Below are 18,085 nucleotides of genomic sequence, written 5' to 3'. Positions count from 1 at the left end.
AGAGAGATAAGCTTAGCCGTTAGAGGTGAGCCTTTAACGAGCGTTAGATAGGGCCGTTTAACCCTACATGTGGGTCCCAGCAAGTCCCAGGCACTGTTGAAGCTCCTCTCCCTGCAACAAAGGACTCGGCACCCACATGGTTCACCCATGAAATACTGAGAGGTTTCTTCTCATGTAATAATCAATTGTAATTAAAATAAATGAAAAATTAAATTGTTTTATATTTTTATTCAATGGCTGTTACAACATTACTTTTGCCGTCGGATCTATATCTGAAAAGTTTCTCCTTCCGCCTAGATTTCCACATCTTTGTATCTGCCTTTGACAACACATACTCCCCGCTCAACACAGCCATCTTGAACTTATCTGGTACATGAAAAAACATTTGTAAAAATTATTATGACTGAACAAAAATATACATTTCCGTTACATTAATAATTACTGTAATTTTCATTTAATTCTTATATTTACTATTTCTTATTGAGTGCTGGTAGTACAAATTCACAGCCGCATGTAATTCCTCTACAAATCCTTATACATTACCAACTTGGACAAAATGTAAGTGCAATGAAGTTGTTCACAAAACTTTTAGAAATATGACAATTGTTGTGGAGCAGAATATGACATGAGTGTGAACACACATGATATACCTATCATCTTTTATTGATAAGCTGATCAGAGCAACATTTAGTGATCCTCTTAAGATCCGTAATAGACACTGCAACCAAATAACTGTGCTGCTAATATGTAACAAGCCTGAATAAGTACTAATGGCCAACTTCAACTCACCACTTTCACTTGGATCCAGATGTTCACAAAGATCATGTTTTCTCATTTCTTTCTTTATTTTCTTATATCTAATGTTGTGTAATGCTGTGTATGTGTCTTCAGCATCCACGGATGCTAAAAATTGTTCTGAGTTGTTGAACAATTTAACACAACTATCCATTATTTCTTTTCTAAAATAAACAAAAAGAAAAGTACTTATAAAAACAACACTACATAACATAGAAGCAGCACATCTCAAAAATCGTTAAATTTTCAAAATAATATTGTTTTCTTTCGTCTTAATACGGTATAATAAATCAGAAAATCGGCAATCTGATCGAAAACAAAAAGAGACTGAGAGGAAAATCTATTGAATGAATATAAAATTTTACCTCGTATTGTCACTAAGGACATCGACAAATTTCTGCTGTTTATTGATTATTGCAGACACTCTGTTACCGACACGTTTTTGAAGCTCTTCCGGTACCTTTACATCATTGTAGTGTGCGGATTCGTCTAGGTACCGAACATCGGAAGGTTTGTCTAGAATATTTATATAAAAGTTTAAGTGTCATTTCCATTTTCTGATAACAAATAATTTACGTACCGTTTTTAATATGGTTTTTTAATTCAATCCATGTTTTATTTATTATATTTAAAAAAGAAATGTCAACTGCTTCTTTAAAACGTGAAAGGTCTTCGTCTTCGGATGAATCGGACATTTTATTTGTTTCATAAGAATAAAATGTTTATGACATTTACTTATTTGTTTATTAACCTTAAAATTATTTAAACAATATGGTGAAATATTTACATTAATATATTACAAATATTTTTGAAAACAAATTATTCCGACTTTCCGAAAATTTAAATCAAGCGAAATAAATTTTGCTAAAAACAATAAAACATTTCTATTTAACTATTATACTTTTAGTTCTTACGCTTCTAAACAGTAATGAAAATAAAAGTAAAACTTTTAAAAAATGGCCCCATATCTAAGATTTTTTTTGTTATTACTCTTTTAATAAAAAAAAATTTGAAACATATTGTTAATTTTTTTAAATGAAACTAATATTTTTCGGATGAACTACGCGTGATTTATTTTTGTAAAAAACTACATACTCCCGACGTTTCGGTTACTTTTCAGCAACCGTCATCATGGGGCAGACGAGATGTGATGTGATGATATTTCATGTAAATGAATAAAACTCGCGTAAATCTTAGATCTCATTATATAGTTAATTACTTAATTTGCGATTCTTTACTTTAAATGAAATTAAAAGTATTTTTGTTTTCAAACATAACAGAACAAAGTTACTGTCGATGTCACCCGTCTCAATGAATGTCACTTGTACGAAAACATTGAGGTTATGGTTTTACATAGATCCGGATGTCATATAAATTTTGAAACATTGAAATCATTAACTAACGAAATTAAATATTATAAAAGAACAATATGACTGAATATAGGAAACCTCCCGTCGACCCCGATTTAATTAAATTCTCAGAGAAAGATGACTACGACTCCCTTGCAAAATATTTAGTCGGTAACATATACCGATATCGTGAAAACATAATCATACCCAGAGTATTGGGTCCTGTTATCATTAAAACAAATGAAGAGAAGATGATCGAGGCCACTGTTGAAAGTTGCCCATTTAAATCTTTCACCAGTTGTGTTATAGGTGAGTTGCTAATATTATAATTTCTTCTATATATGAAATAACAGAAGAAATTTTTATAATCAATTACCATTTACAGGTTATGGTTTGGGAGCTGCTGTAGGCTTATTCACTTCATCGCTTATGCCTAATATGAGTGACCCAATGGCACAACAAAATCAAACAGCGAGGGAGATCTTGAGAGAAATGAAAAACTCAATGTTAAGCTATGCCAAGAACTTTGCTATACTCGGTGCAGTCTTTTCCGGGGTCGAATGTTGTATAGAAAGCGCAAGGGGCAAATCAGATTGGAAGAATGGGACATACGCTGGTGGCGTTACCGGTGGGCTTATAGGTTTAAGAGGTAAATATTCTCTAAGTAAAGTAATTTAATATACCATGGTAAATTATCTTACATCTCTAAATACTGAAAATTGATATGGGCAAAGATTAATTGATTTAGTCAATGTATTTAATATGTTGCAGCATTCTTTGTTGAATTTTAATGACACAATAACGAAATATAAATAATTTACAAATATATGTTGTTCATACTTCTTTATATTTATTGAAGAGTAAATACTCCTTTCTAATGCAAAAATTTTTTTTTTTTTCAGGTGGTTTAAAAGCTGGTGTATTTGGTGCTGCAGGTTTTGCTGCATTTTCAACTGTCATTGATTACTATATGCATCAACGCTAGTAATTAATAAATTATTGATACTTTAATTTAATGTTAGTTAATAAATGTAGAAGTGTTATGTTTAATTCTTTTGTGTCCAATAATCAATTAGCTCCATCAATCAATAATAAATGGCTGTTTGTTGCAAACCCTATGTGTTAATACTGAAAAAAAAAAAAAAATTCAAACCAGTGTAATATGTGTACATAATAAATTGAATTTGCTTTATTCATTGTTCTTCATAAACTAATATGTATTTATCAATAGACAAATAAATGAAAAGTCCTAAAATACTTAAAATAAAATCAAGACTTAAGAGCAGACAATATTTTATAAAAATACTTTACTAAACAATTTTTTTGTAATTAAGCTTAGTCTGTTGCATACTGAGAATAATTGAAACAGAACATCAAATATCTGATACAAAATGGTGGCTAACAATATTTGGGTTAATAGCCGTTTATGACAGCATTGTTTGTGGTGTAACTTGCCTGATCAGTATACATCAAAGTCCACACATGTAACAACATCTATATGATATTTAAATAATATTTGTGATACATAAATATTCCTGTGATTTTTATCAATAGCCTGTTATTCCATTGAATTATAAAGGTTGCATTTGTAGCAACAATGAAATGAAAAACGGATGACAATTTTTTTTTAGCTAAATAATGTCAAAGACTGCTAACTTAAATGCTGAGAATAATTTTAATAAGATTAATTAGTTCAGAATATGGAGAATAACTTTTTTACCAATTAAAGGTAAAGCCTTATTTGTGGCAAATGTATGGTTATACAAAATAGACAATGAGATATAAATTTCCATATATTATGATAGTTATTTAGTAGTTCGATTTCTAAATATATTTAATTTTATGTCTTTAACACTGTCAGTTACCATATTCATTGGCTTTAATTAATGATTTAATTAACAATTATTAAATAATATGGAATTTTTCGTTTAAAACTGCTAATATTCATAAAAATATATAATATATTTATAAACAAGGAAAGCTTTAATAAAAGAGTATCCCATAAAATGAATTGAAACTTAATTTTTTATCCAACAAATATGTTGGATAAAAAATTAAAAGTGAAGGGTTTAAATGTATAAATAAATTTTAATAGCACCTCACACATTAAGTGGTAGTTGTAAATCTTATTTATTTTTCTAATAAAACTTTAAATGAGTAATATTCAACCCGTCAAAATAGTATGGCAACACTAAACACAACAAAAAAAAATAACGACCGAAAACGGAATAACCAGTAAGTCCAGTAACCACCAACATAGTCTAGAAAAGCGAAGCGCGTAACGTTTTGCTTCATTGATTTTTATTAAAATATTACAAATAATGTATTAATACGTCCCGTTTTTCTATATCATATTTAAGAAGTTAATATAAGGTACAAGTTGTAGTTAGTGAATTAGAAGTTTGGTGCAAGATTAACAAAATGAAAGATCCTTTTGTAAACGACTCCGGTATCGATTCTCCCGCACGGGATAGTATGAGAAATATTGAAGGATGTTACAATAAAAACATTTTTAAGGGTAAATCTTTTGCTAATTCACGTCGTGCCTTGCAATCTGGAGCAGAGAAGATTACGAGGACGTTCAAGAGCGTTAGAAACACCTTCGGAAATTTATCGCAGGTATACATTTACGTGAATTTAATTTGGCTATTTCTTAATAACGTATATTATAAATTGATGTTATTATTTTTGCTAACGTTGTCATATATAATTTTAATATACTTATCATTTAAAATCAAACTCAACTCAACTGTTTATTTATTTCATCCGTATTGAATTTTTTTTTTTTTTAATCAGCATTTTAGACTAAGCGGTCGTAGAAGACATCGTCTAACTGAAGTTGGATCTCCATGCCGTATGCCGACTACACCAGTTACTAAAAAGAAACAAGTGTGTAAAATTTTCATACATGTAATAGTAAAACAAAGCAACTGTGATAATTGAAATGTTTTGCAAACATTCCCTTTTAATCCAATATCTTTTATTCTCTAAGGTTTTTCCTTCACAAGCAAATAATTTTGATTATATTTAGAACATACATATGTTTAAAATAATTTTTCCCTTATAAAGTTTTCAGGACGTAGCCCGACCAAGCTATACAGTCCGTTCGGAATCGAGACTCCCCACAACAGAGACTTCAGAATGTCTCCATACATGCCTGATACTCCTGAAAATGGGTAATTATCTTTATTAACTTAAATAAAATACTAATCCATATAAAGATTTAAGATTTTGCAATTTATTAACACACATTGACTTACAATACAATGCTTTTCTAACTCAATCAGAGCTCTCGTGCTAGATTATATCGTAATTTATACTTTTATATTGAAATTTTTAATACTATAAGTACACAATATAATATGTACACAAATTCCAGGACCCTATTATGACCGAACTGTGATATTTGATCAGACGGACAGATATTTATGGAAGTATTGATTTAATCATATGCATTTTACTATTGAACCATCAAAATATTCCTTTAAAGTTTTTAAATTAAACAAATTGCTTTGTGATTTGTATGATTGGAATATCAAACTAATGTAAAAAAATAATATTTTTTGATTATTCTCAATAAGACAGTGACAAAATATATATTAATAGATATTATGAACAACAGGAAGTATTGTTTAAACCAGTTAAAAAATTGCTAACTAACAAAGTTGTTTTGTGTATATGCTATATATATGTGTATGTTTTCACGTTTCAGGCTATCTCCAAAGCATCATAAGGGCATGACACACTCCTGGCATATCCTGGCCAAGAAACGTCCGAGAGTGCTTTTCCATTAACATTATTATTAAATTACCCAAAAATATATAATAATACCCACCGCTTATGTCGTTAGTAACAGCATTTTTACTGCATTTATTAATGTATTCTAATGTCGTTTTGTTATACATTATAAGTTTGTCTTACACTTACTTAGCTAGTGTGTAATATTATTGTAACGATAAAAATGTATGTCCTGCTATAAATGACCGCAGAGCCTCCTTTGTCCAATTCTGTAAGTGATACAGATTTCTGACATGTATATGAAATGATCTACAGTTATATTGATTCACAAGTTTTTATTGTGGACAAAACTCACCGTACAATTGTAAAATGTAACTAACTAATGCTCAAGTAAACAAACATTAGATTTTTTAATGTTTTGTTACTGATTTAGGTTTGATTCTACTCTAAAATACGTCTCCTCGTGCAAAACTATGGATTTTACAACATTTTTCATCACTAAATATATTGATGATGTCCAAAACATTTGTTTCGGGACGGTAGGGAAATAATTTTTACATGAAGTGAAAAGTTACGGCGGCTATGATAACAGTATTATAGTTATATTATAAAAATATGTACGTTTTATTAAAAATATATAGCTATTTCTTACGTCTCAATATATTTGCTGCATTCCACCGTCTTAATTGGCTACGATCATATTTAAAATATATCATATGATTGGTGCTACGCTGGCTTTGTAATAATCGTGTTGTGTATTTATATATATTATTTACATATATGCAACAATTTTATTGCATTTTTGATATATAATAACAATTTTTATTGAGCTTTTTTGATTAGTAATAAATAACATCCAGTATTAAATAGGCAAAAATTTTTTATACATTTATTATAGATTTTTTACACTCGTGACAATATCCATCACTCGTTTAGGCTAAGACCGACAATATTTTTTCAATTTCTATGGAATTGTCCCCAAAAAAACCCACACCCAACTTAGTGACTTAAACAATAACATCATTTTCTCTATATAGTAAGTGTATATGAGGCTTAGGTGTTTGTAATTTTTACAATATAAAAGTTTTTATCTTTGAATTGAACTTTTCCTAGTTATAAATATTATAAGACTGAATGTCTACCATTGACTTTAATTTTATTCATTCACATTACTTATAATTCGTGTTTTTTTCATGTTATTCTCAATACGTTGACCATTCCGATGTAAGGTTAACTTTTTAAGGACAAAAAAATAATATTGTATAATTTTTATTATTGTGTACCTAGAACTCCTCCGCGGCTATGCTTATTGTATTGTGTATAAAATGCTACACATATAAAATTTTTTTTACATACCTATTATTCTCGTTTTATTTTTATGAGTGACGACATAAATTTGAATAGATCTTTTATCCAATACCTAAAAATTTCCTATATAAAAAAAAAGTTTTTTAAAGGAAATTTTTGATATATTTTTCGAGATAACCGGTGAAAGTTTTCACATTCAAGGCATAACTCTTACCTTGGTAATAATAAAATATTTAATTCACTAATATTTAAATGTGCATTGTCTGCCCGTCTATTTTATGGGTTTTGTACTGAAATATATAAAGACACCTTAACATAGCAAGATTTACTATAATAACAACATTAGATTAGATGAATTTGAAAAGCAAGAAAAAAAAACAGGTTATAATTAAAACAAAAATATAATCAATCATATTTTTTTTATTTAAACATAATCTTTTTTAAGTTGAAAAAAGAACAACTGAGACACAGTAAAAATTTTCTCATAAAACTACTTCCAGAAGTACAATGACTTGTATCGAATACAATCACTGCCATCTACTCATAGTTTGGCATTGTAGCTGCAAATTAAGTAAAGTATATAAAAAAAAATATATACTAGCACTAAAAAAAAGCGCCTGTCTAGATAAATGATCTTAGTAAGGACCTTTCAAGTTTTACGTAGAATTAAATTACATTTTCGGGTCCTTATATTTAAATTTTATTATAATAGTTACATGAATGTCACATCGCAAATAATAACAGTACACTATGTCAAATATTATATAATCCTAACGACGAAAGCAAAATTATTACAGATTTTAAACCTCTATTAAAATGAGCTCAAAATTTTATGTCCGAACTATAAATAAACACAAGTGAAGAGGTTAACAGAGACACAACAAAATAACAAAATTTATTCTGATAACAAAAGTTTGAGTAAAGCTAAGAAATAAAGTACATGGTAACAGATAAACACATTCAATAATAATCTTGAAAGTATTTAGACGCAGGCGTTCTTTGACATTTCTGAAACAAAATAGTGAGACCATTAATACGTGAGGCGGGAAATTTGTATTCCTTTACAGTTTTTTGTTTTACACAGTCAAAGTTTACAAAGAGAATAAGTGTAAAAAGCTACAGCTGCGTATTGCAAAAACATTTAATTATTTAAAATAAACATCACATAATACGCAATACGTGAAGATTTCTAAACGTGTGTATTGTAACTAAATTTCAAACAATGACGTTTCTGTTCTATTATTGAACATGAAATAATCGATTCCAACAACTAAGAGAGATGGAAATAATCGATTAATTATGATCAAGTGCGAGCGTTTAACGATAAAATATTTAAAAGTTAAATGTATATATCAAACGAAATATGTGTTAAAATTTACTAACAATTAAATAGCTTATATGGACGATGTCTATTTTGGATTTTTTCTCACTTTTCTTTTATATGAATGTTTTTTTTTTCTACTATAAAGCATTATAAACATAGTTCTTACACTCGGTCCCGCTTTTGGAAACTGCTCCAATCTGTATTTTGATCCTAGCCAGCGAGGTGTCGTCACTGACTGGTCGAAGCGTCTCTGGCTGATATTGTCGAAAACAGACATGTTTGCTTTTGCCGCTTGAAGTCTTAAGTAGAGTCCTAATTGATTTAAATCAACAGTCCTCATTAGCATTGGTTGCGACGCATTATTCTGAAATGTTAAATGTATTAAAATAATATAATCCTATATTAAAAATTTGAATTAGGAATCAGTTAAGGAACGATGAACCTGTAACATTCATCTCTCATAAACTTCTCAAAATCACTTACCAGTATTTTCGTGGCTATTGGAGATCCGATAATTTTATTCAACTTAATGCTATTAATTTGCGTTTGGCCGGAAACTTCTGTATGTGCTTTGTTGTTAGTGCGTTCAAATTTCTCGGAGTTGGCTAGGGCATTGTTTTTGAGTCTGATGAGCTCGTTATATAAGTTTAAATTCGAAAATCTCAACTGTGTCTCAAAATAACGCATCAGAGGACTGGAGAATATAATTTCATCCGTTTTTTTGATGACCTTTATCATTCCCAACGCCAAACCTTCATCGTACGGCAGAATACTGATCCTTTCAAGCAAGAGAGTAGCGGCGTCCTGGTCGAACACCCTTTGTAAATGGGACATAAAATCCGCCAGTTTTATAAAAACAGCCTTGAAACGGGAAAAGTTCTGCGACTTCGATATAGTCGACAGGAAGAATTCATATAACAAAACGCCGCTGTACTCCACCTTGTATGTTAGTAAATCAGTGAAACGTGCGAGTTCTATATCGTTCAAGTAAAGCAACACTTTCTCGGCGACCTCAGTTTTCAAACGTTCGTCGTCTGTGGAACTGCAATTGGCTTTGATGACGAAGTCTATGGACATTTCTACCAGCATCCTTGACAAGTCTCTGTTTATGCATTCGTCTACGAAGCACTGGCCGTATCTCCGTCTCAGATGCGGCCAACTTTTAACCAATATATATTCCTCCAAGAACAGATCCTCGCTGAGGACTGACAGTTTCTTTCTGATATCATCTATTTCAATGAAGATGTGAGGAAATTTACAGTAGTTATTCTTACAGCTTGATATCAAATGGAAGAAGCAGACGCCTCTAAACACCACGCTCTTGACGCCCTGTATCGGCTTATATATCGAGGATATTAATATTGGTTGTGACATGACATTTCCACTGCACGTGGCTTCCTTGTTGAGGATCCTATTCTGATTGCCATACGCTCTGTTACCATATGTTATTTTCCTGTCCTTGCAGAAGGATGTGGAAACTGTGTTTTGTATAGGACTATTCAGGTTAGAGATCAGGTTAGGTTCAGCTGCTTTTGTGTTGGAAATAACAGTCGGTTGGTATCTTACTTCTGGTGTTTTGAATGGACATTTGCTTATAGGTTCCGGGATATATTCTTCTGTAACATTTAAATCGTCACCAGCCCCCGAATCGTTCAATTTCGGTGTGTCTAAATCAGTTATGCTTTCAGCGAACAATGATATTGTGTCTTCATCATCAGAGTCTGCGGGAGACAGGTTAGCGTTATCATTCTCCGCAAGTGTACAACACGGTAATACATTTGTTTCTTTTGTATTTATATCCTCTCCTGTTTCAATTACTTCATCAGATTTTTCTTCACAATCATTCCCTTCAGCTGTTTCTGTATCTGCTAAATTCTCATTCGTCGTAACCTCTTTGGGTTCCAGTAAGACACGATTTATTTCTCTGCATGTCACTAGAACGTCTCCCTCGTCTGTCAAGAAAATGCTTTGGATTTTTTCGTTATTCAATAAATCACTATCATGACTCGCATCCTCATCCGCAGTATCCGTCCAGCTTACCATCTCAAGTTCAAGCGATTCCAGGTTAGACGATATTTTCTTTAACGTCTCACCAAACTTATCAACAGGTTCCGAAGTATTTTCTGAATTATTCGTGGAACACGTATCAGAGGATGAGGTGCTGAGATTCAATGATGGCAAGGAAATGTCAATGTTTGTGTCATCATCGCTTCCTTGTAAATCACCCTTATTCATCCCACTTGTAGCACTATCACTATCAGTATCACTAATACTTTTTCCTTGATTTACTTGATTAATATTAACTGGATCCTTAACGGCCCAGTCAATACTTATTAATCTGACAAGCGGAACTTTATTATCGATTGCGAAAAAATCATTAGGAGACACTGTTATACAGCTCGTTGTGGCGGAACTAGAAATATTTTTCGTCCACGACAATTCTGATGAACGGGAATTACTCCTCAATATCAAGGAACTCTTAGAACTGCTCTTATCCATGTCAATAACATCAATTTTTTCTTTCAGGGCCGGTTCGCTGATGTTATCATCGAGTTTGTTCTCACATGTTTCTTCGGGTTTATGCTTCATTTGTAACTTCCTTCTGGCAGCCCTTGATTTTGTCTGCTTTTTCTGTGGTTGAAGTTGTTTTTTGTGATTATCTTTAGCTGAAATACAAATGTTGAATATATAAAATGGCTATAATCGGTCATCCATATTAAGGGCAGAATATAATTACCTTGAGCCGATTTGTTTGCTGTCCGTCTACTTCTGAGTCTATTTGGTATAGATGTTTCTTCTTTAACTTGTACAGACTCATCTGTAAGAGAAATATGGCTTTTAAGCACCACAATATCTCTCTTATTTTTCTATTTTGTTATACAACTTGACCGTTCCTAACTATTGATGGGAAATGAAGCCATCTTGGTAAATAAATTATCTCATCAAGAGTCTGTTCAATCTAGGATGGAAGACATCCAAATTATAGTAAAAAGGACACAGAGGCAGGCAAAAATACAAATCTTTGCTTGTAAAATGAGGTATTAGAAAGTATAGTTTTGTCAGAATGCGACAAAGGTCTACAATCAAAAGCCGAGGGCATGAAATGCGTCAAGATGTCTAATGAGAAATGTGGTCACAATCATATAACAGAGAAAGATCAGAATAACAGACATAAGTTAAATCATATCTGTATACTTATTTTTAATTTAATTATTAAGTAATAGGCAATGAATATAAAAATTGTAACAATTTCTTAACTAAAGCCTAAATATTATTTCATTTTAATTATAAAATGTTCCCAACACACTATTCAATAGAGTTATTTAAATGTGTACCTATATGTAGTAAAAATAATTTTTTGGTAAGATAACTACAACTTAGCGATGTTAAGTTATGATCGTATATATTAAGTATTACTGAATAATTAATATATTGGCTATTACAACTTAAAACTAAAGTGACAAGTTTTATATAAAATAAGAGTTCTTTATACCATGAAACTATTATGAAGAGGTTTTTTAGAATACGCACTTATTGTAAAGATAAGTATATGAATTACTTATACAGTGATGAGCAAATAAACAAACCCTTTGATGTTGTACAAGTTGTGTTGATTCCAACGATTTCATTTTCCTGTCTTTTTAACATTTTACTGCCTTTCTTTGTATCAATTGCTGTCTTACTGCAATCTACTTCGCAGTCCTTAGCATGTTGAACATTATCTGTTTTATTTACTCGTCTTCTGTTCGTAGTTCTCGTGTTTGTTTTTTTAGGTACATCAATTTTTGAAGTATTACCAGTCCATGTTCGTTTTTGAGGGAACTGAGCTCTAACAACTATATTAAAGGGACATCTTGTAAGTATATGATTTATAAGAATGTTCCTTATCAATTATGCATTTTATTTAACCGTAATGAAGAATTTAATAATGATCTTACCTTCATTGGCTAACATTATTTTAATATCATTTTTGGTGAGTTTGGCTCGTCTGACCCGGGCATTTTCAGCAAGAGCACCTTCGAAATAAAATTGAACATAACTCACAAGCCTAAATTACCATGCCATACAATCTATTTAAAATTGTAATAGAATATATTTACTTCTCGTTTTTTTCTGCGGTATTGTATCTTTTACTACACTTGGAGTTTTTCGTAAACCTTTTTGATTTTTTGGATGACCTTTTATTTTTTGCGTCGTAGTTTTAGTCATTTTAAAATTTATTATTCAAGTCGAATAGTTAATTTCAATCCAGATAAATTTCAGCCGACACAGTTTTAAGTCCCTATTACGGGGTTAATATCGTAATAATGAAACATATCTAATTCTAAGAAACTCAATAATAAAAAAAAAACTTAGATTATTATATTACAACAATGATTAGAAATAGTCAATAACTCAAAATTTTACTTAAATACTAGTGCTTAAATTTTAATAGTCTTTAAATATCCACAAAACAATGAAAAACTATTATTTTATCTCCCACAAGTATTTACTGTTTCAATAAATTCACAAATAATTTATACTAGAAATGGGCGAATATGAGACATCCTAACGAAATCATTCGATTATGAAAATGTCTCGAGATAGCTCGATTATAGCAGTTAGTAGTCAGTCAAAAGTCGAAAGTGGATTCACATTTCATACTATTTATTAATTAATTAGTATTTACTTTATTTGCGACGCCACGCCATACATAATAGTGTTCTTGTATTATGTTGGATCAGACTATTTTTTTTTATATAAGCAAATTCTAATACAATAAAGTGTAATAACAATAACACTAGTAATATTTAAAATGTTTTATTTGTTGCTTTAGTGTTTGGGTTTATGGAGCAGGAATATAATAATATATGAGAGAACTGTTTAAATAAATAAATTGATATATGGACTGTTGCATCACAACATATTTTTGCAAATATTCATTTACATGTAAAATACTGATATTTAATGTCATTAATTTGTTTTCTACATGTTTAAACCATTTTTTAGTACATTGAAGATTATTTTATGTAAACTTTTATTAAGAAACAGGCTGACTTTGCGGGTCAAACTTGATAGCTCAGTTGGTTAGTTAGAGCATCGGCGCTGATCGCTCAGGTCGTGGGTTCAAACCCCAACCGGTTTCTGCAGTTGATTTTTGAATTTCTCATGAAATATTTAGACATTAATAATTTGGTTGGTCTTTATCACAGCTATATTAATTCAAGCTCAATATGTACCTATTCTGTTGCGTTGTTCTAACAGCTCAAGTAATGTTTAATTAATAGCGATAGGCTAATAATAGGTAATTGCAAGACTTGAAAGACTCTAGATACAATAACAAGACCATACCAAGACTGGCCATGTCTCATCTTGTTATAGCATTTGAGTAACACTACATATAATATAAATGATAAAACTGAAAACACGATTAGTCGTTCTTGTTACTTATATCATTCGATTATGAAAACATATTAGTTACTAATCCCATAATCGATTATCAACATTTGTAAGACAAAATAAATCGATAATGCCAATATCTCATAATCGCCCACCTCTAAGTCTTTTACTGTTACTTGGAGTAAGGGACTTTAATCCTATTTACAAAGCTCAAGTCCATGTGTTACGTTATCATAAAATTTTTAAATGTTTTGTTAATATATTTATTTCAGATATATAAAGTACTATCACATATTTCAAATAAGTATTTATATTATAAATGGTAGGTATATATGAAAAGTGCAATATTTTGACTCATGTAGACATTAAAGATGTCCTATATCGGAGCTGGCAACTCCGACCTTTTCTTTCTTGAAGGTCGTTGAGGTTGCTAATGTCAAAGAAAAGGTCGAAGTTATTGAATTACTCCGGCAACTAAGTACCGTATTACTTTGTCAAGATGCCTGCTAAATATAAAATTGTTATGATCCGTCATGGAGAAAGTGAATGGAATCAGAAAAACCTCTTCTGTGGCTGGTACGACGCTGACCTAAGCGACAAGGGTAAGTTCTTATTTAATTCATTACTTAATAAATTTTGCATTCCATATAAAAATGTTAAGCTATATGTATCGAATGAATTTCAGGACGTGAGGAAGCTGTGTCAGCCGGTAAGGCTTTAAAGGCAGAAGGCTATCAGTTCGATGTAGCTCATACATCGGTTCTTAAGCGTGCCCAAATTACTTTGAATAGTATTCTGCAAGAGCTTAATCAAACTGATATTCCTGTTAACAAGACGTGGCGTCTTAACGAGAGACACTATGGTGGACTGACTGGTCTCAATAAAGCTGAGACGGCCGCAAAATATGGTGAAGCACAGGTAGGAGTTGTAATTATATAAAAATATTATAACTTATGTTGGTTGGTGTAGTGTAGAAACAATATAACTCACACATGTATTTTACCCCCCATAATCAATGTTCAATTAAACAGGACAATAGCTTAAACATTAACTTAGCCTGAACTTAATACTATTAAGTCCAGTTAAAAGGAGTATTATTTCACAGGTGCAAATTTGGCGCCGTAGTTTTGATATTCCACCACCAGCTATGGAGAAAAACCATCCCTATTATGAGACAATTGTGAATGATCCTCGCTACGCTGGTGATCCAAAACCAGACGAATTTCCGATGTTTGAGAGTTTGAAACTGACTATTGAAAGAACATTGCCATACTGGAACAATGTTATCGTTCCTCAGGTAAACTAATATATATAATACATACATATATCCACAACTTCATATATAAAAGATAATCATCTATATAATTTATATCAGTGGGTATAAATAAAATTTTTCATACATAAGTAGCCAAAATTACTTCTTGTACGACCTTTTTGCTAAAGGGTCTTTGATATCAGTGTAGTTGTATCTGAGGTCAGATAGAATACGAGGACAGGCTGACAGTAAAATTGCAGAAAAAAATATTTAGTACATCTGTCACAAATACATCCATGGTTTTACCCACAGATACTTCCGGTTCATTTATATTATAGCTTAGTAATATTTAACAAGGCACAATCAGTGTATTACCAAATTAAAGCATCATTAAATTTAATTGCACATTAATTTTTGTAATATTTTGACTCCCTATTTGAATACTGTGCGCCTGGAACCCTGTGATTTCAACAGATTATATATTGCCATAAAATAAAATGCTAGTGAATAATCTTTTTAAATATATAGTATCTTTAAAAATATATATATATATAGTAATATTTTTAATTCTGTCATCTAAGTGACCTTAACAAGGCAAAGATTATATATGTTCACCTATACTTTTTTTTATGTATGATAGCATATATATACTTTTTCTATACAAGTTACCTAAATAGAAATATCTATTTAATTTTAGTTGACCTTATCATATAATAATTCTGTTCTCCTTTGATTTTATGTTTCAATATAAAAAGTCACTTTACCCTTTAAGATGTTATATCTGTTCATTATTTTCTCATTATTATAGTACATTTGCTTAAAGTATATGTCATTAACATTTGTATTGTGATAACAAAAATAGTTTTTAACTTTCAGATAAAGGAAGGTAAGAAAATCATCATAGCTGCTCACGGGAACAGTCTGAGAGGCATTGTCAAGCATTTAGATGGTAAATTCAATATAATGCATGATCATTCATATCAGTAAGTAGATGTTTTTATTTAAAATGTATGTATTACAAAGGTTTGTCCGATGCTGCTATAATGGAGTTGAATCTGCCGACTGGTATTCCGTTTGTTTATGAGCTGGATGAGGATATGAAGCCCGTCGATTCTATGGTCTTCCTTGGGGACGAGGAAACTGTTAAGAAAGCTATGGCCGCCGTAGCCGCCCAGGGCAAAGCTAAATAGACAAAGCTACAAATAGATTTGTTTGAAATTTGGATTAAATGTATGTGAAATAAAGATTAATTTATTGAGTGTTGCCAGTCTTTTTTTTTTGTGTGTTATGTATAATTTCTATGTTATTAAAAAATATTTTTTTTTTAATTTCTAAAGATATAATGTCCCAAGGGTGATGTGTGTAAATTATTTATTATATATTTTTTTTAATGGTTCACATAACTTTCTACAATGCGAATGGGATTTTCGGCATAGAAATAAAATTATAACTTGCAAATCAAAAAGTAACATTGGGTATATAAAATGTTTGCGAAATTAAAGGCTATCATCGTTTCCACAAGCAGCGCTTTGAAAAGCTAGTTGATGTAAAAATTTGCACATGATTATTACGCAGTTTTACATAAAAATTCACAATTATTATTTATTTATAAAATTTTGATTGTCGTTTCAAACTTGATCCGACATGTTTGTCTTATAAAGTGTGAAAGAACGTATAATGCTCTTGCAATGTAATTATAAACTAGCTTTGCCCGCGAATTCGTCCGCGCCGAATGTGTATTTATTATCATCTATATAAATGAAAAATATTTATGTCGAAAATAAAGGAAACTATTTCTCCACATTACTCCAGCCATCTGAAGTCTCATCAAAATCAGTCCAACCGTTTCATAGATTGGCCAGTGCGAACAAAAAATAACTTCGAAATTTTATTTTAGTACTTGAACAGTGCAGATATCCATATATTATATGTATTTTTTTAAATAGTTTATGTTAATATTACATACAGAACAAAAAATTTATGCATCAAGATGATTCAAGAGCCCCTGAAACATCTCGCGAAGGACTTGGCGAACGTGGATATAAAAAAATTAAATAAATATGTAATAAAATGCATAATTTGTGTAAAATAAAACTACATTATGTGATGGCATTTACCTCGAATCCAATCAAAAGGTAAATTTATATTTGTGTCACTTCTGTATTCTATATTTAAAAAAAAAAACGACTGCAACTTTTTTCATACGGTTTGTAATTATATTGTATTGTTGTTTAGTCCCTATAAAAACGAACCGTAGAATATTATTATTAGTAGCTGTGCCCGCGACTCCGTCAGCCTGCAACTCCTTTTTTGTTATTAATTTAATGTATTGCTAATATTGTTTAGATCATTTTCACAGGCTGAAGTACGTATATACGAAAATAATTCAAAGCAAGGCTTCCGGGTCAACTATGTTGAAAGTTGACCCGTCCAGCACGTGAACATAAAGATTTCTAGAACTGCTAACCCGGGAAAGAGCGACGTATAAGTGACCATGCGTAAACAACTGACACCGAGATCTACTCCAGCAACACGAGAAGTCGCTCTTGAGCCTTATTAATTGTCACCGGAAATTGCTTTCTTTTAAAATTGGAACGGAAAATTATTTGGTATTATGGGAATTCTGGGAATAAAGACGGTTTCTCGTGCACCGTAACCTGCTAAAATTTGAGCCTCGATTACATTTTGTTGCAACTGGGCTACTTTTAGGCGAGTTCCGTTGCAAAGTTGGGGTGGTCTTAAATTTCGGAGCAGAATAATCGGAATGCCAATTTCTAAACAAATTTCACGAGAAGGAGGTCCGAGCATATTAAACGAATTTAAAAATTCTACCGTGTAATTACCCTGTGGAAACGGTCTCATAAATTCTCATAACTGATAGATTCTTATATAAATCTGTATCAGAAATTTTTTTCAATATTATAAATATTTTTTTAA

At 31.0% G+C, this 18,085-nt stretch overlaps 5 protein-coding genes across 5 annotated transcripts; 3 read left to right on the top strand and 2 right to left on the bottom strand.

Annotated features, from left to right (window-relative positions):
- Positions 1-208: 208 nt before the first annotated feature.
- LOC116777422 (uncharacterized) lies at positions 209-1,533 on the bottom strand. The gene is made up of 4 exons (XM_032670956.2): positions 1,376-1,533; positions 1,161-1,311; positions 790-959; positions 209-366 (listed from the first exon to the last, which is right to left on the bottom strand). The coding sequence occupies exons 1-4, from the start codon at positions 1,488-1,490 to the stop codon at positions 227-229; spliced, it is 576 nt and encodes a 191-aa protein (XP_032526847.1). The 5' UTR covers positions 1,491-1,533; the 3' UTR covers positions 209-226.
- Positions 1,534-2,005: 472 nt separating this feature from the next.
- On the top strand, positions 2,006-3,194 carry LOC116777983 (mitochondrial import inner membrane translocase subunit Tim22). The gene is made up of 3 exons (XM_032671816.2): positions 2,006-2,453; positions 2,530-2,793; positions 3,047-3,194. The coding sequence occupies exons 1-3, from the start codon at positions 2,225-2,227 to the stop codon at positions 3,127-3,129; spliced, it is 576 nt and encodes a 191-aa protein (XP_032527707.1). The 5' UTR covers positions 2,006-2,224; the 3' UTR covers positions 3,130-3,194.
- A 988-nt stretch (positions 3,195-4,182) lies between these two features.
- LOC116778098 (uncharacterized) lies at positions 4,183-6,529 on the top strand. Its single transcript, XM_032671971.2, has 4 exons — positions 4,183-4,763; positions 4,941-5,033; positions 5,214-5,320; positions 5,857-6,529. The coding sequence occupies exons 1-4, from the start codon at positions 4,566-4,568 to the stop codon at positions 5,936-5,938; spliced, it is 480 nt and encodes a 159-aa protein (XP_032527862.1). The 5' UTR covers positions 4,183-4,565; the 3' UTR covers positions 5,939-6,529.
- Positions 6,530-7,592: 1,063 nt separating this feature from the next.
- On the bottom strand, positions 7,593-13,010 carry LOC116777364 (uncharacterized). The gene is made up of 7 exons (XM_032670871.2): positions 12,615-13,010; positions 12,453-12,530; positions 12,102-12,350; positions 11,252-11,332; positions 8,998-11,180; positions 8,681-8,878; positions 7,593-8,198 (listed from the first exon to the last, which is right to left on the bottom strand). The coding sequence occupies exons 1-7, from the start codon at positions 12,721-12,723 to the stop codon at positions 8,151-8,153; spliced, it is 2,946 nt and encodes a 981-aa protein (XP_032526762.2). The 5' UTR covers positions 12,724-13,010; the 3' UTR covers positions 7,593-8,150.
- A 1,289-nt stretch (positions 13,011-14,299) lies between these two features.
- On the top strand, positions 14,300-16,411 carry LOC116777791 (phosphoglycerate mutase 1). The gene is made up of 5 exons (XM_032671508.2): positions 14,300-14,495; positions 14,579-14,811; positions 14,999-15,190; positions 16,025-16,097; positions 16,172-16,411. The coding sequence occupies exons 1-5, from the start codon at positions 14,393-14,395 to the stop codon at positions 16,336-16,338; spliced, it is 768 nt and encodes a 255-aa protein (XP_032527399.1). The 5' UTR covers positions 14,300-14,392; the 3' UTR covers positions 16,339-16,411.
- The last annotated feature ends 1,674 nt before the right edge of the window (positions 16,412-18,085 follow it).

This window comes from Danaus plexippus, chromosome Z (genome assembly GCF_018135715.1).
Source record: "Danaus plexippus chromosome Z, MEX_DaPlex, whole genome shotgun sequence".
NCBI classification, from domain to species: Eukaryota; Metazoa; Arthropoda; class Insecta; order Lepidoptera; family Nymphalidae; genus Danaus; species Danaus plexippus.
This window is presented reverse-complemented; position numbering and strand designations above follow the sequence as displayed.

Coding starts and splice junctions, on each gene's coding strand:
- LOC116777422 (XM_032670956.2), bottom strand. CDS start 1,490: ATGTCCGATTCATCCGAAGACGAAGACCTTTCACGTTTTAAAGAAGCA. Junction 960..1,160: donor GTCCTTAGTGACAATACGAG/GTAAAATTTTAT, acceptor TGTTTATTTTAG/AAAAGAAATAATGGATAGTT. Junction 367..789: donor TCTGGATCCAAGTGAAAGTG/GTGAGTTGAAGT, acceptor TTCATGTACCAG/ATAAGTTCAAGATGGCTGTG.
- LOC116777983 (XM_032671816.2), top strand. CDS start 2,225: ATGACTGAATATAGGAAACCTCCCGTCGACCCCGATTTAATTAAATTC. Junction 2,454..2,529: donor TTTCACCAGTTGTGTTATAG/GTGAGTTGCTAA, acceptor TACCATTTACAG/GTTATGGTTTGGGAGCTGCT. Junction 2,794..3,046: donor TGGGCTTATAGGTTTAAGAG/GTAAATATTCTC, acceptor TTTTTTTTTCAG/GTGGTTTAAAAGCTGGTGTA.
- LOC116778098 (XM_032671971.2), top strand. CDS start 4,566: ATGAAAGATCCTTTTGTAAACGACTCCGGTATCGATTCTCCCGCACGG. Junction 4,764..4,940: donor CCTTCGGAAATTTATCGCAG/GTATACATTTAC, acceptor TTTTTTAATCAG/CATTTTAGACTAAGCGGTCG. Junction 5,034..5,213: donor CAGTTACTAAAAAGAAACAA/GTGTGTAAAATT, acceptor TCCCTTATAAAG/TTTTCAGGACGTAGCCCGAC.
- LOC116777364 (XM_032670871.2), bottom strand. CDS start 12,723: ATGACTAAAACTACGACGCAAAAAATAAAAGGTCATCCAAAAAATCAA. Junction 11,333..12,101: donor AACTTGTACAACATCAAAGG/GTTTGTTTATTT, acceptor TTTCTCTTACAG/ATGAGTCTGTACAAGTTAAA. Junction 8,199..8,680: donor TTCCAAAAGCGGGACCGAGT/GTAAGAACTATG, acceptor ATTTTGTTTCAG/AAATGTCAAAGAACGCCTGC.
- LOC116777791 (XM_032671508.2), top strand. CDS start 14,393: ATGCCTGCTAAATATAAAATTGTTATGATCCGTCATGGAGAAAGTGAA. Junction 14,812..14,998: donor CAAAATATGGTGAAGCACAG/GTAGGAGTTGTA, acceptor ATTATTTCACAG/GTGCAAATTTGGCGCCGTAG. Junction 15,191..16,024: donor ACAATGTTATCGTTCCTCAG/GTAAACTAATAT, acceptor TTTAACTTTCAG/ATAAAGGAAGGTAAGAAAAT.